The 16,733-nt window shown below is 44.3% G+C and overlaps 1 protein-coding gene across 6 annotated transcripts in view; it reads right to left on the minus strand.

Moving 5' to 3' along the window:
- Positions 1–16,733, minus strand: part of IBA57 (iron-sulfur cluster assembly factor IBA57) — a 78,699-nt gene that overhangs the window by 44,111 nt on the left and 17,855 nt on the right. The window contains exon 5 of one of the 6 annotated variants that reach the window (XM_082455136.1): positions 206–13,395. The exons of the other annotated variants lie outside the window; for them this stretch is intronic. Coding sequence (XP_082311262.1) covers positions 13,360–13,395 — 36 coding nt within the window. The 3' untranslated portion in view covers positions 206–13,359. Of the gene's footprint in view, positions 1–205; positions 13,396–16,733 lie in introns of those variants that run through there. 6 annotated transcript variants of the gene reach the window in all.

The raw sequence follows: 16,733 nt of genomic DNA on the forward strand, positions 1-16,733 counted from the left end.
AAAACCCCAAATGCCAACAAGGATGCAGAGAAACTGCATCTCTGGTACATTGCTGGTAGGAGTGTAAAGTGATATAGCCACTCTGGAAAAGTTGGCAGTTCCTTATAAAACTAAACATGAAACTAACATATGACCCAGCCATTGCTCTCCTGGGCATTTATCCCAGAGAAATAAAACTTGAGAAATAAAACATGAAACCGGTATATGAATGTTTATAGCAGCTTTATTTGTAATCACTCCAAACTGGAGACAACGCAAATGTCCTTGAACAGGTGGATGGTTGAACAGACTGTGGTAATTCATACCATGGAGTTGGACTGAGCCACAAAAAGGAATCAACTATTGACACAGCAGCAACCTGGACAGATCTCCAGGGAGTTATGCTGAGTGGAAAAAGTCAACACATAGAGGTTACTATAGGATGTCATTTACATAACATTTTTGAAATGACAGAATTTTAGAAATGAAGGATAGATTGGTGGTGACCAGGGGTTAGGGACAGGTCAATATGGGATAGAGGTGTTCTGTACCTTGACTCTAGTTGAGACAGAAGTCAACACATGTACACAAATGAGCACAAAGAAAACGGTGAGATCTGAATAAGGCCAGTGGATGGTATCAGAGTCAATATCCTGGTGTGATATTGTAGCACATTTTTGCTAAAAGTTACCATGGGGAGGAACTGGGTAAAGGGTACTGGCACCTCTCTGTATTATGTCTTACAATGGCAATGATCTCCGTAAAAATACCCATTAAACAAAACAGCCTAACACAAGGTGATGGGGTATCTGGAGCAGGTCAGGAGAGGCCGCACAAACTCAATCAAGGCCCTGGGCCAGGTGTGCCTGCGAGCAGCCCTGTCCCCTGATGCTCCTGTGTCAGTCTGCACCCTCTCAGTGGTACCCCCTCTGTGCCCACAACCTCCAGGCCACCCCACACCCACCCCTACTGAACCCCTACCCCCATGAGGACAGCCACTGCAGCACCCCCCAATTCCTACAAGCCCCGTGTGCTTTAAGATAAACCCAGTTCTGCCCACTCTGCTGGCACCCCCTCACCGATCACCCAGGGGCAGGGGTTCTCCTTCAATCCCCACTCTGCCCCAGGATAGTGCCAGGCCCTGTGCAAACCCCTCGCGGGCTCTGCCTGATGTGGCCTCCTGTAATCCTGCCCCAAGATGCATTGGCCTCAACTATTTGAAGGATATTCCAGACATGCAGTAGTCTCAAGGCCTTTCCTTGCTGTGTCCTCTGTCTGGACACACTCAGCACATATGCCCCCCCAACCTCTATCCTTCACGTGCCCAGTCCCCCAATGTGCTCCATCCCCCCATGCACCCCAACCCTGTCCCATGCCCCCAGTGCACCCAGTCTCCGCATGCATCCCGACTTCACACATGCCCCATTCCTCCAATGCACCCTGACCTTGCCCTATGCCCCAAATGCGCCTAGTCTCCGCATGCATGCCAACCCCACCCTCTCCTTGTCCCCCCAATGCTCCCTGACCCCACACACACTCCATCCCCCAATGTGCACCATCCCCACACTTGCTCTGTCCCCCCAACATGTCCCGACTCTGCACCCACCCTGTCCCTTAATTGCCCCAACCCTGCTCCATCTCCACCTGCACCCTAACCCCAAACAAGTCCAGTCCCCGCAATGCACTCCATACCTGCTCATGTCCCATCCCACCAATGGCCTGGTCCCCACCACATAACCCATCCCCACCAACAGACAGCCCATCCCCCCAATTCACCCCATCTCCGCACACACCCCATCCCATTCTCTGCTTTATTCTTGACCACAGAGCTACGGCAATCCGGTATATTTTGTAGTTTACTTTTATGGTTTGTAGGCACTCAATAATTTGTTGAATGAATAGAGGAATGAATGAGTGAAATGTAGGTCAGAACTCAGCAATCTCCAGATTTTTCATCAACAGGGTCCCTGCTGTCATTCATTTCCCTGACGAACTTCTTATTTTGAGAGATTTCTGAATAAAATTTATTCAGAAGTAATTCATTTTTCCCACAAACACTAATGTGACCAAACTGAATCAATATCATTTGAAAAGAAACTGAAGACAAGGACACTGAGTTGGCTAAGTGCCCAGATCACAGAGAGTGCAAGGGGGCTCCCCCCACGCTTGAAGAGTGGAATGCTCCCCCCGGCTTCCCCTCAGCACAGCCAGGCATCTGCCCAAGATGTCTGAAATGTAAACACCAAATCTCCAGATGGAATTAGAAAGACTGACAGCACCAAATGTTGGCATGGACTAGCTGTTGGTGGGAGTGTAAAATGGACTGGTCACTGTGGGAGAATGCAGGCAGCTTCCTCCTATGTGTGGCCCACAGACCCCGCCCGAGGCGATGACTTGGCGAGTTGAAAGCCTGTGTCCACAAAGGGCTTGTTCGAGTGTGGGAATGAATGGAGATGGCCGGAGCAGAGAACGGACAGAGGCTATCTGCTCACAGCTCGCTGCAGCAAGGGAGTGAGGGGCAGTCAGGGGTGGCAGAGCTTCCCTGTGGGAAAAGGGAAGGCCCTGGTGTGCCAACGGAGGCTGTGGGCCTGCGGAGCTGGAACAGCTGACGAGAAGTGGGGTGTCCCGTGGGACGGGTTAGGGAGCATATTTGGCTTTCTCTGGTTGGTTCCAAGTTGGAAGCAGGACAGAAGATAGGGAAGCATCAGTTATTGATCAAGTCCTGTGGTTTGGGGCTGATGGTTAATTGCAGGGGTTGTTGTTTGGCTGCCTGCACTGTTGCTAGAGATAGCAGGCTGACATCCTGCAAGTCTGACTATAACAGGCTGGCTACTGGAGATGGTGGGTTGGTTTCTTGGGCAGGTGGCCAATGGTTGTAGGTCAGATTTCTATTTTTACAGATGGTCTGGTCATGGTTTGTATGCTCACTGCTGCTTTCTCCATAACAGCCCAAACTGCAAATATCCTGGGGGTCCCTCGATAGGAGATGGAGAAGCTAACTGTGGTCTGTCCACTCAACCGGCACTACTCAGCAAAAAAAGGACTGCACCAGGGACACATGCATCATGGGGGAGGCTCAAAAATGTGCAGAGAACAAAACCTCCCTTGGAAGTGCAGCATCATGTGATCCCACTGACATGAAGCTTTAGAGCAGATTCAGCACATCTGTGATGGTTGGGGCATAAAGCCTGACTGAGAGCAGGAGAGAGCTACCACAACTGTATGCATTTTTCAGAATTCATCAAACAGCAGGATTTGTGCACTTCACCATATGCTAATTTTACCTCCAAGAGGAAAAAAAAAAAGAACCATAAATGATGTTGATGAAGGCGCTAGGGATGGGTGTGGCTGAGGTCGGCCACTTGCTTGGAAATGCATCAAAAATTAAGAAAGGCCAAGGGGTGGGGGGTGGCTAGAGGATTAGAGTGGGGGACTGATACCCAAAGGAAAAAGGACAGCAGAAGCTCATTGCAAATTGGGCATGTCCAAGGAGTGTTTACTGCAAAACTCTCACTTTCTAGGTGCTGGGAAAACTGCACAGCTACAGGTAAAAGAATGAAATTAGAACACTCCCTAACACCATACACAAAAATAAACTCAAAATGGATTAAAGACCTAAATGGAAGGCCAGACACTATCAAACTCTTAGAGGAAAACATAGGCAGAACATTCTATGACATAAATCACAGCAAGATCCTTTTTGACCCACCTCCTAGAGAAATGGAAATAAAAACAAAAATAAACAAATGGGACCTAAAGAAACTTAAAAGCTTTTGCACAGCAAAGGAAAACATAAACAAGACCAAAAGACAACCCTCAGAATGGGAGAAAATATTTGCAAATGAAGCAACTGACAAAGGATTAATCTTCAAAATTTACAAGCAGCTCATGCAGCTCAATAACAAAAAAACAAACAACCCAATCCAAAAATGGGCAGAAGACCTAAATAGACATTTCTCCAAAGAAGATATACAGATTGCCAACAAACACATGAAAGAATGCTCAACATCATTAATCATTAGAGAAATGCAAATCAAAACTACAATGAGATATCATCTCACACCGGTCAGAATGGCCATCATCAAAAAATCTACAAACAATAAATGCTGGAGAGGGTGTGGAGAAAAGGGAACACTCTTGCACTGTTGGTGGGAATGTCAATTGATACAGCCACTATGGAGAACAGTATGGAGGTTCCTTAAAAAACTAAAAATAGAATTACCATACGACCCAGCAATCCCACTACTGGGCATATACACTGAGAACACCACAATTCAAAAAGAATCATGTACCAAAATGTTCATTGAAGCTCTATTTACAATAGCCAGGATATGGAAGCAACCTAAGTGTCCATCAACAGAGGAATGGATAAAGAACATGTGGTACATATATACAATGGAATATTCCTCAGCCATAAAAAGAAACGAAATGGAGGTATTTGTAGTGAGGTGGATGGACCTAGAGTCTGTCATACAGAGTGAAGTAAGTCAGAAAGAGAAAAACAAATACTGTATGCTAACACATATATATGGAATCTAAGAAAAAAAAAAAAAAAGGTCATGAAGAACCTAGGGGTAAGACGGGAATAAAGACACAGACCTACTAGAGAATGGACTTGAGGATATGGGGAGGGGGAAGGGTAAGCTGGGACAAAGTGAGAGAGTGGCATGGCCATATATACACTACCAAACGTAAAATAGATAGCTAGTGGGAAGCAGCCGCATAGCACAGGGAGATCAGCTCGGTGGTTTGTGACCACCTAGAGGGGTGGGATAGGGAGGGTGGGAGGGAGGGAGACGCAAGAGGGAAGAGATATGGGAACATATGTATATGTATAACTGATTCACTTTGTTATAAAGCGGAAACTAACACACCATTGTAAAGCAATTATACTCCAATAAAGATGTTTAAAAATAAATAAATAAAATTAAAAAAAATAAAAATAGAACTACCATACGACCCAACAATCCCACTACTGGGCATATACCCTGAGAAAACCATAATTCAAAAAGAGTCATGTACCACAATGTTCATTGCAGCACTATTTACAATAGCCAGGACATGGAAGCAACCTAAGTGTCTGTCGACAGATAAATGGATAAAGAAGATGTGGCACATATATACAATGCAATATTACTCAGCAATAAAAGGAAACAAAACTGAGTTATTTGTAGTGAGGTGGATGGACCTAGAGTCTGTCATACAGAGAGAAGTAAGTCAGAAAGAGAAAAACAAATACCGTATACTAACACATATATATGGAATCGAAAAAAAAAAAAGGTTCTGAAGAACCTAGGGGCAGGACAGGAATAAAGACGAAGTTGTAGAGAATGGACTTGAGGACACGGGGAGGGGGAAGGGTAAGCTGGGACGAAGTGAGAGAGTGGCATGGACATATATACACTACCAAATGTAAAATAGATAGCTAGTGGGAAGCAGCCACATAGCACAGGGAGATCAGCTCGGTGCTTTGTGACCACCTAGAGGGGTTGGATAGGGAGGGTGGGAGGGAGATCCAAGAGGGAGGGGATATGGTGTTATGTGTATACGTATAGCTGATTCACTTTGTGATACAGCAGAAACTAACACACCATTGTAAAGCAATTATACTCCAATAAATATGTTTAAAAAAACCTCTCACTTTCTGTGTTAGATTTTTTCATAATAAAATGTTGGAGAAAGCATGTCTAGACATAAAGAGGGGAAGAGGGATCAGCATCCGCCAGCCTCCACTCAGATATGCTGGGAGCATCAGTTACAAGCTCTTGGTACAGGCCTCCTACAATGGGGTCTCCATCCCACTCAGTCTCAGCTTTCCCACTCGATAATTTTTCTCAAATCTATTTATAAATACTCCTGGAACCAGTGCCAAGAAAAGAACACAGCACAACTGGCTGAGTGCCACCCACTAGGTGTTTAGCATTCTGCCCATGCCCATAGTGAACCATTAAATCTGAAATACAAAGAGTCAAGAGGAAATCATCCCACAAGACGTATCTGGAAGATGTGTATCAAAACATTATCATCTAAAAAAGAGAGAGAAAGCACAAAGAAAACATATCGAATGTCCATCTGTGGCCTAGTTGAGTGAACCAAGCGATACCCAAATACTGGAAGCCACAAAAAACATCCATGTTGATGACAGAGGGATAAGTGCTCATGAAATGTGGGGAAAAAAATACAGACGCAAAACTGACATATTAAACATAGAACGACCTCAACTACACAGAAGCAACACAGAGATAAACCCGGAAGAAAATGGGACAAAGTAAATACATATTTTTAAATGAGAGCTTCTGGAAGATCAAGTTACCTGCAACACCAGGTGGAAAGGGGAGCATGGCAAGGAAACACAGCAGTACGGTGGGAAGAGAGGGGTTTTTTCCAGAAAAGGCTGGGCAAAAGGAGAGTGCAGACCTGGCCCCCCTGCCTCCCATGCAGCCCCCAGGATTCTCTTCCCACTCTTATTGCCCTGTTAATTAAAAATACTTGGTTTTGTTGCTCCTCTGCTTTTCAGTTTTTTACTTCTTTAATTTCTGTTTATTATTTACTTTGAGTCTATTATGTTGTTACTTTGCTAACTTCTTAAGTCAGAGGCACAACTGTTTAAACTTTTCGTCTTTTTAAATAATATGACTAAAGCTATAAAGTTACCCCTAATATAAACCTACAACCAAATTTTGTTGTATTTTCATTGTCATTTCATTTCTGAGTAGCTGATAATTTGTGATGACTCTTTTCTTTGACCCATGAGGTATTTAGATGTGCTTTTCTTAACTTTCAAGTGATGAAGAATTTTTAGTTATCTTTTTATTGGTATCTTTTTAGGAAAAATTTGGTCAAAGGATATGGTCTCTATGAAGACAATTCTTTGAAAGTTGTGGAAACTTTAGGGTTGAGAACAAGGACATGTTCCATGTGTTTTTAATAGGAATGTGTACTCTTCAATCACTGAGTGCAATGGTTGATAGATGCTTTAGGTCAAGCTTATTGATTCTGTTATTATCATCTTGTTTTAATGACTTGTTGATTTGCCAATTAACGAGAGAGGTTTCGGTGTTTTTTTTCTCTGACATCAAATATGTAGTGCCTTTTCCAACAACCAACTCTCCAATTCTCTGACTCCAACCAGGTGTCCAACAGTTCAACCCAATTCTGAGACTAAGTTCCTGAGTTAGCGGTCAGACCCCACAGGTTCAAGGACTCAGCCCACAAGACGGCCCCCACTTCAAATGCCAATTGCCATGAGGTGCCCAGGCCACCAACACTTCTGTCCAGCTTGGCTACAAATTCAGAGGTTCCCATGACCCCCTCCTCAGATTCGATTAATTTGCTAGAGTGACTCAGAACTCAGGAAACACTTTACTTGGGTTTACTGGTTTATGACCTGAGTTCCGGATATAACTCAGAAACAGCCGAATGGAAGAGATACATAGGGCAAGGTATGGGGGTTCAATTCATGGAGCGCACATGATCTCTCCAGGCACCACCCTTCCAGCACCTCCGAGGGCTCACTGGCCTGGAAGTTCATCAAATCTTGTTCCAGAGTTTTTATGGAGCTCAATCTCCAGACCCCCTCCCTCCCTGGAGGTTGGGGTGTGAATGAAAGTTCCCACCCTCTCATCACTTGGTCTTCATGGTGACTGGCCCCATTCTAAGGCCATCTATGGGCCCACCCTGTGCCACCGCATTGGCATAAACTCACTCCCAAATTAGGCATTATAAATATCAACTTTCAGATTCAGCATTTTAGATTTATCCACATATTTACCTTCCCCCCCACCCACATTCATTCTAATCTTGCATTTCATATTCTCCCTTATGGGATTTCTTCTATGGGACTTTCCATCTGCCTTAAAGTCATCCTTGAGAATATTTAAATTCTAAACTTTTTGTTTGTTTGTACAATTCTGCACCCAATTCCGATGTCTAGGTTCTCTCCCCACACCAGGCGAGTCTCCAATACCACCTGGGTATCCCACAATTCAACCCAATTCTGACACTATCTACCTGGAGATAGCATCAGAGCCCACAGGTTAAGGGCTCAGTCCCCCAAGACTGCCCCCTCACCACTTCAGACAGCAATCACAAGTCTACGTTATCACCTGTGCTTCTGACCAACTGGCTATAGATAGGTTTTTACAACCCTCCTTGGGTTCGATTAATTTGCTAGAGTGGCTCACAGAATAGAGAGAAACATTTTACTTAGTAGATTACTGGTTTACTATTAAAGGATATAACTCAGGAACAGCCAAATGGAAGAGATGCAAAGGGCAAGGTATGTGGGAAGGGGTGTGGAGCTTCCATGCCCTCTCTGGGCATGCCACTCTCCCCAAATCTCCGTGTATTCACTGACCTGGACACACTTCAAACCCCATCTTTTTGGGGTTTTATGGAGGCTTCATTATAGAAGTATGATTGATTAAATCATTGGCTTTTGGTGACTGATTCAAGCTCCAGCCCCTCTCCCCTTCCCAGAGGTCAGCGAGTGGGATTGAAAGTTCTAACCCTCTAATCACATGGTTGATTCCTCTAGCAACCAGCCCCCATCCTTCAAGGCTTTCTAAAAGTCACCTCATTAACATAAAGTCTGGTGTGGTTGATAGGAGCTTGTTATAAATATTAACACACCTCTATCACTCTCATTACTTAGGAAATTCCAAGAATTTTAGGAGCTCTGTGCCAGGATTAAGGACAAGACCAAATACATATTTCTTACTGAAAATCACAATTATCTCAGATGAAAATGTCTTATTTCACCTCATTCATGAATGACAGCTTTGGGTATACAATTCTAGGCTGATAGTTATTTTTCTCTCAGTACATTGAAGGCATTACTCACTTTCCTTCTGGCTTCCCCTGTGGCTTTTGATAAACCAATTTTTTATTTTTAAGATTTTTCTCTCTATCTACTTTCAAGATCTTCCCTCTGTCTTTGGGATTATGGACTTTCATTAAGATGTGACGAGGTAGAGCTACAGACCCACTGGGTTTCCTGAGCCTAAGAAGTGACAACTTCCATCAATTCTGGAAAATTCTCAGCCATTATCTCTTTCCTCTGCCCCATGTTCTTTTCTCTCCTTCTGTAATTCCACTTAGATAACTATGTTATTATACTAAATCTTCTCTCCCTTCTCCCATCTCTTACTCTTTTTCATATTTCCCAATTCTTCAGAAAATACACCCATGGATTTTTTTTAAAGAAAATATTTTTATTTCTACAAGTTATCTTTGATCTGTTTATGACCTGTTTAATCGTCTTTATAGTCCCTTGCTTCTTACTAACATTTAAATGCCTTACTTTATTCCTTTAAAAATACTAAATATACTTATTTTATATGCCTGGTTACTCCAATATCTGAAAATTTGTAGGTTTGATTCCATGATTTTTCTGCTGACTCATGTTTCTTTTTGGGTTAAACTAGTGTTTCTGGGTTTTTTTGGGTTTTTAACAACAAAGGTATATTCCTTAGAACTTAGTCTCTGTAAAACTTGAGTTGGACAAGGGTTTGTAAAGAAAGGTTTACACTTGCATTTGCCAGGCTTCTAGAAATACTACCACCCAGTGCTACCTATTTTTTTTTTTTTAACTATGACATACTTTCTACAAAACAAACTAAAGCAGATAGGAAAATCAGCAAAAACCTTCCCTAGTATCTGCACCAGTTCTCACAGTGATCAGTGTTTATGAAATAGGAAGCAAATGTAAAGATTAAACACTGACTTATCCCCCTCTGGGTCATGTGCACAAGAAGGATGGCTTTAGAGCTCCTGAAAGTCAGTGCTTCCTGCAGGCTCCAGTGTTTCTGTGAAAACTGACTTGGTTGTCCAAGAAAAGAAGTACTTCTGTCATATGGCAGTCTTCTTTTAAAAGCACCTTGGTAAAACACGGAATGTGCATTTCTTTGGATCTAAACCAAATATTTTAAGGTCACAGTAACCTGGAGAACCCTGAAGACATTTACAGGACACATGATCTCCAAGCAGCATTTCACTCGGAAGCTGCCCACACTTAAAACACCATTGACCACCTCCTTTCTCATTTACTTTATGGCTCCCACATAAGGTCACATGTCGGCACAGAGGCTCATGCTCAGGCCAAGGGACTGATGTTCCATAAATACCACTGCCCAGAGAAGACACTTGGCTCCTGACTCTGGGCGTCCACAGACGGTGAGAAGCCCTGAGTGGTTTTTTAATATACTATATTCTTTTAAAGATTTTTTTTGTTTTTTGTTTTGGCTTCCCCGGGTCTCAGTTGCGGCACGTGGGATCTTCACTGCAGCATGCAAACTCTTAGCTGTGGCATGCACACGGGATCTAGTTCCCCGAACAGGGATTGAACCCGGGCCTCCTGCATTGGGAGTGCGGAGTCCTACCCACTGGACCACCAGGGAAGTCCCACCCTGAGAGCTTTTTAATTCACAGCACAGATACTGGCAGCACCATCAGTACATGGGCCTCTGTGTCCTTTATTTAGATGTCATGAAGACCTACTCCATTCTGGTCCAGTGGATGTCCTGCCTTCTTAATTTTGTTCACTCCAGAAGACTGAACCTCAGAATGGTGCTGCCCACCCAGCCTGACCACCTGCTCTCAGTTTGGGGGAATGGGAAGGGGTCAGAGCTGCCTGGCTGTGTCCTTCCCTGAGGGGAGCCTCACCTCACTGGGCTGGCCAAGCCCTCAGAGCCCCCCATGTCTCAGTCACCTTCAATTTCCCAGTCCCTCTCTGTGCCCCATCTTCCCCTCAGGCTCCCAGTAGCTCCCCACCCCCCAGCTCCACTCTCCCCACCTCCTCCTGGAGTGACTCCTGGCTGCATCTGGCTGCAGGCTCTTGGAGGGGATACTGCTGCCACCCCAACACCAGGATGGCTCCTTTGTCACTCAGTCATCCCATCCCAGCTCTGTGGGCACTGCTCACACGCCTCACAGGGACAGGCCTGTCTGCTTTTTGCCCTGGGTCTTCAGACCACAGCTCAGAGTCACCAGGGCCCAATCTCCTCTGGACTTGGAGCTCCATCACTGTTCCAGGCCTCTGAGGCCTCTTCCCTTCTTGTCAGTCCAGCAAACTGAGAAACTCTGCTAAAATCTTTTATCTGGTGTGCACAGGGAAAGCATCTAGTTTACCCGAAACCAAGTCCCAGCACCTTCCACTCAAAATAAAAACACAGTGATCCAAAACCTATGGGATGCAGCAAAAGCAGTTCTAAGGGGTAAGTTTATAGGAATACAATCTTACCTCAGGAAACAAGAAAATAAAAAACCTAACCTTACACCTAAAGCAACTAGAGAAAGAAGAACAAACAAAACCCAGAGTTAGTAGAAGGAAGAAAATCATAAAGATAAGAGCAGAAATAAATGAAACAGAGACAAAGAAAACAATAGCAAAGATCAATGAAACTAAAAGCTGGTTCTTTGAGAAGATAAACAAAATAGATAAACCTTTAGCCAGACTCAACAAGAAAAAAAGGGAGAGGACTCAAATCGATAGCATTAGAAATGAAAATGGAGAAGTTACAATGGACACCACAGAAATACAAAGGATCCAAAGAGACTTGCAACTACACACCAATAAAATAGAAAACCTGGAAGAAATGGACAAATTCTTAGAAAGGTACAATCTCCCAAAAGTGAACCAGGAAGAAATATGAACAGACCAATCACAAGTACTAAATTGAAAATGTGATACAAAATCTCCCAACAAACAAAAGTCCAGGAACTGATGGCTTCACAGGTGAATTCTATCAAACATTTAGAGGAGAGTTAACACCTATCCTTCTGAAACTCTTCCAAAAAATTGCAGAGAAAGGAACACTCCCAAGCTCATTCTACAAGGCCACCATCACCCTGATACCAAAACCAGACAAAGATACCACAATAAAAGAAAATTACAGGCCGATATCACTGATGAACAAAGACGCAAAAATCCTCAACAAAATACTAGCAAACCAAATCCAACAACACATTAAAAGGATCATACACCACGATCAAGTGGGATTTATCACAGGGTTGCAAGGATTCTTCAATCATATGCAAATCAATCAATGTGATACACCACATCAACAAACTGAAGAATAAAAACCATATGATCATCTCAATAGATGCAGAAAAAAAGCTTTTGACAAAATTCAACACCCATTTATGATAAAAACTCTCCAGATGGGACTTCCCTGGTGGTCCAGTGGGTAAGACTCTGCGCTCCCAATGCAGGGGGCCCAGGTTTGATCCCTGGTCAGGGAACTAGGTCCCGCATGCATGACACAACTAAGAGTCTGAATGTCACAACTAAAAAGCCTGTGTGCTGCAACTAAGACCCAGCACAACCAAAATAAATAAATAAATAAATATTAAAAAAAAAAAAAACTCTCGAGAAAGTGAGCATGGAGGGAACCTACTTCAACATAATAAAGGCCATATATGACAGACCCACAGCAAACATCATTCTCAATGGTGAAAAGCTGAAAGCATTTCCTCTAAGATCAGGAACAGGACAAGGATGTCCACTCTTGCCACTTTTACTCAACATAATTTTGGAAGTCCTAGCCATGGCAATCAGAGAAGAAAAAGAAATAAAAGGAATCCTAATTGGAAAAGAAGAAGTAAAACTGTCACTCTTTGCAGATCACATGGTACTATACATAGAAAATCCTAAAGACGCTACCAGAAAACTACTAGAACTCATCAATGAATTTGGTAAAGTTGCAGGATACAAAATTAATACACAGAAATCACTTGCATTCCTAAACACTAAGAATGAAAGATCAGAAAAAGAAATTAAGGAAACAATCCCATTTACCATCACATCCAAAGAATAAAATACCTAGGAATAAACCTATCTAAGGAGGCAAAAGATCTGTACTCAGAAAACTGTAAGATACTGACGATACTGATGAAAGAAGTCAAAGATGACATAAACAGATGGAGAGATATACCACGTTCTTGGATTGGAAGAATCAATATTGTCAAAATGAAAACACTACCCAAAGCAATCTACAGATTCAATGCAATCCCTATCAAACTACCAATGGCATTTTTCACAGAATTATAACCAAAACGTTTACAATTTGTATGGAAACACAAAAGACCCCAAATAGCCAAAGCAATCTTTTTTTTAAATTAATTAATTAATTTATTTATTTATTTTTGACTGTGTTGGGTCTTCGTTTCTGTGCGAGGGCTTCCTCTAGTTGCGGCGAGTGGGGGTCACTCTTCATCGCGGTGCATGGGCCTCTCACTATCATGGCCTCTCTCGTTACGGAGCACAGGCTCCAGACACGCAGGCTCAGTAGTTGTGGCTCACGGGCCTAGGTGCTCCGCGGCATGTGGGATCTTCCCAGACCAGAGCTCGAACCCATGTCCCCTGCATTAGCAGGCAGATTCTCAACCACTGTGCCACCAGGGAAGCCCCAAAGCAATCTTGAGAAAGAAAAACAGAGCTGGAGGAATCAGGCTCCCTGACATCAGACTATACACAAAGCTACAGTAATCAAAACAGTATGGTACTGGGAATTCCCTGGCGGTCCAGCGGTTAGGACTCTGCGCTTCCACTGCAGGGGGCACCGGTTCAGTCCCTGGTTGGGAAACTAAGATCCCACATGCCACGTGGCACAGCCAAAAACAAACAAACAAAAAAAAAACAAACAAACACAAAGTACAGTACTGGCACAAAAACAGAAGTATAGATCAATGGAACAGGATAGAAAGTCCAGAGATAAACCCACGCACCTATGGTCACTTAATCTATGGCAAAGGAGGCACGAATATACAATGGAGAAAAGGAAGTCTCTTTTGTTCGTGGTGCTGGGAAAACTGGACAGCTACATGTAAAAGAATGAAATTAGAACACTCCCTAACACCACACACAAAAATAAACTCAAAATGGATTAAAGACCTAAATGTAAGGCCAGATACTATAAAACTCTTAGAGGAAAACATAGGCAGAACACTCTCTGACATAAATAGCAGCAAGATCTTCTTTGATCCACCTCTTAAGAGTAATGAAAATGAAAACAAAAATAAACAATTAAACTTAAATACTAATTAAACTTAAAAGCTTTTGCACAGCAAAGGAAACCATAAACAAAACGAAAAGACAACCCTTAGAATGGGAGAAAATATTTGCAAAGAAAGTGACTGACCAGGGATTAATCTCCAAAATATACAAACAGGCCAGGTAGCACAATATGAAAAAAACAAACAACATAATCAAAAAATGGGTGGAAGGTCTAAATAGACATTTCTCCAAGAATGACATACAGATGGCCAAAAAGCACATGAAAAGATGCTCAACATTGCTAGTTATTAAAGAAATGCAAATCAAAACTACAATGAGATATCACCTCACACCGGTCAGAATGGCCATCATCAAAAAATCTACAAACAATAAGTGCTGGAGAGGGTGTGGAGAGAAGGGAACCCTCCTACACTGTTGGTGGGAATGTAATGTAAATTGGTATAGGCACTATGGAGAACACTATGGAGGTTCCTTAAAAAACTAAAAATAGAACTACCATATGACCCAGTAATCCCACTCCTGGGCATATATCCAGAGAAAAACATAATTTGACATGATACATGCACCCCAATGTTCACTGCAGCACTATTTACCATAGCCAGGACATGGAAGCAACCTAAATGTCCATCGACAGAGGAATGGATAAAGATGTTGTATGGCAAACTCCTGGGGCCGCCGTGAGGATGTCGCGACCGCCCCTCAGCCCCGATGCCACCAGGGCACAGCCCACAGCTCCCCTGCCTGAGGTGTACATGGGCAGGATCCGGCCTCTCCCTTCCCCTCCTCTCCCAGATTTTATCATGTGGACAACCTGCTGCAACTGGTTCTGCCTGGATGGACAGCCTGAGGCGGCCCCACCACCCCATGAAGACAGGACACAGGCTTATTCTAACACTGGGTACAGCTCCTTCCCTTCCCCCACGGTCTCGGAACCAAGCTGCAAGTCCTGTGGGGCCCACTGCACAAGCATGGCCAGGAAGGTCAATGGCCATGTGTCTCAGGACCAAGAGGAACCCGTCTACCTGGAGAGCACAGCCAGAGCACCTACTGAGGGTGGACACAGTCCGTCGACTCAGAGGACAACTGAGGCTGGAGGGCCTCTCTGTCTGACCTGACCAACCGGAGGACATTGAAGGTCTAACTGTGCGGCATCTCAAAGAGATCCTGGCTCACAACTTCATCAACTACAAGGGCTGCTGTGAGAAGTGGGAGCTGATGGTGACGTGGCTGTACAAGAGTCAGAAGGAACTCCGGCGGCTGGTGTGTGGTGCTGAAGACCAAAACAGGGGAACAGGGGAGCAGTGCCATCCAGCCCGGAGGAGAAACTGTGTCGGATCTGCACGGACTCGCCCATCAACTGTGTTCTGCTGGAGTGCAGCCACATGGTCACCTGTACCAAGTGTGGCAAGTGCATGAACCAGTGTCCCACCTGCCGGCAGTACGTGATCTGAGCTGTGCATGTCTTCTGATCCTGAGGGCTTCTACTAGCTTCTTCAGTGCTTTACAGGGACATAGCTCGAGATGTCTGGGCCCACAGTTAGCCAGCTTATAGAGGGGCAGGCTAAGAAGAAAATCTGCAGTGTTACCAAGACCAGGGCAAGCAAAGATGCTGTGTCACCTCTGGGCATGCCTGTCTTGCTTCAGAGGTGCACCTTGTGTCTGGCAGAGGCCGAGGCCAGTGGGAACTGGTACAGATCACACAGGCAAGTCCCTGTTTCAATGATCTTGGGGTGATGATAGTATCTGATGAAGAGAGGACTTTCTGGAATTTGGACCATATCTTCCTCCCTTCCTCTGAGAACCTAAACAGTTTCACCCTTCTTCCTGTAGCCCGCCCATCCCCCTGAGCTGCGTGCTTCTGTTTCATCCACCAGAAGTCCTGGCAGAAATAGCTCTCTTCTTCCCCAGCACATCTGGATTCATTTCTGGTCCCTCCAGCTTTCTGTGCTTTAACCAACCTTTGCTAAAGTCTGTTGCTGCATTACCTAAAATCCATGTGTTTCTCCAGACCAAAAAGGTGTTAGCTTACGAGACCAGTAGTGATCCTCCCTAGGACAGAATTTGGACCAGTAAACTCATTTCTGGTGAGAAATGAAACACAAATGCTACTGAAAAAAACTTGAAGTCATTAAGAGTTGTTTCCTTAAGTGCTGGGATTGGAAGCTATCAGTCTCCTGACCTGCCCTTGGCAGTCAACAAAGCATCTGGCTTTCAGACTGCTGGGAAATTCCAGCCTCTGTGCAAGACATGGTGGGATCGTCTTCTCTTGAGGCCTGACTTTGTGCCATCCTTAATTTTAGCTTATGAGAAAAGGGAAAGCGTTGGGTGGAAGTAATGGCTTTCTGCTTGGCTTGACTTCTCCGACAGCCTTAAACCACTTTCCCCTGAGCATGAGGTCCCTCCTTCCCATGGAGGTTTTAAACATGGTCTCACTGAAGGCACAGAGACATAGGCAAAGAGCCTCACTCTTCTCTAGCCAGACTTCTTATGAAGTTCCTGGAGACTGAGTATGTAAGACACAGCACCTAAGAGGTATCAGAAGGTACTGAGGGCTTCCCTGGTGGCGCAGTGGTTGAGAATCTGCCTGCTAATGCAGGGGACACGGGTTCGAGCCCTGGTCTGGGAAGATCCCACATGCCGTGGAGCAACAAGGCCCGTGAGCCACAACTACTGAGCCTGCGCGTCTGGAGCCTGTGCTCCGCAACAAGAGAGGCCGCGATAGTGAGAGGCCCGCGCACCG

This window comes from Balaenoptera physalus (genome assembly GCF_965194825.1).
Source record: "Balaenoptera physalus genome assembly, chromosome: 3".
NCBI classification, from domain to species: domain Eukaryota; kingdom Metazoa; phylum Chordata; class Mammalia; order Artiodactyla; family Balaenopteridae; genus Balaenoptera; species Balaenoptera physalus.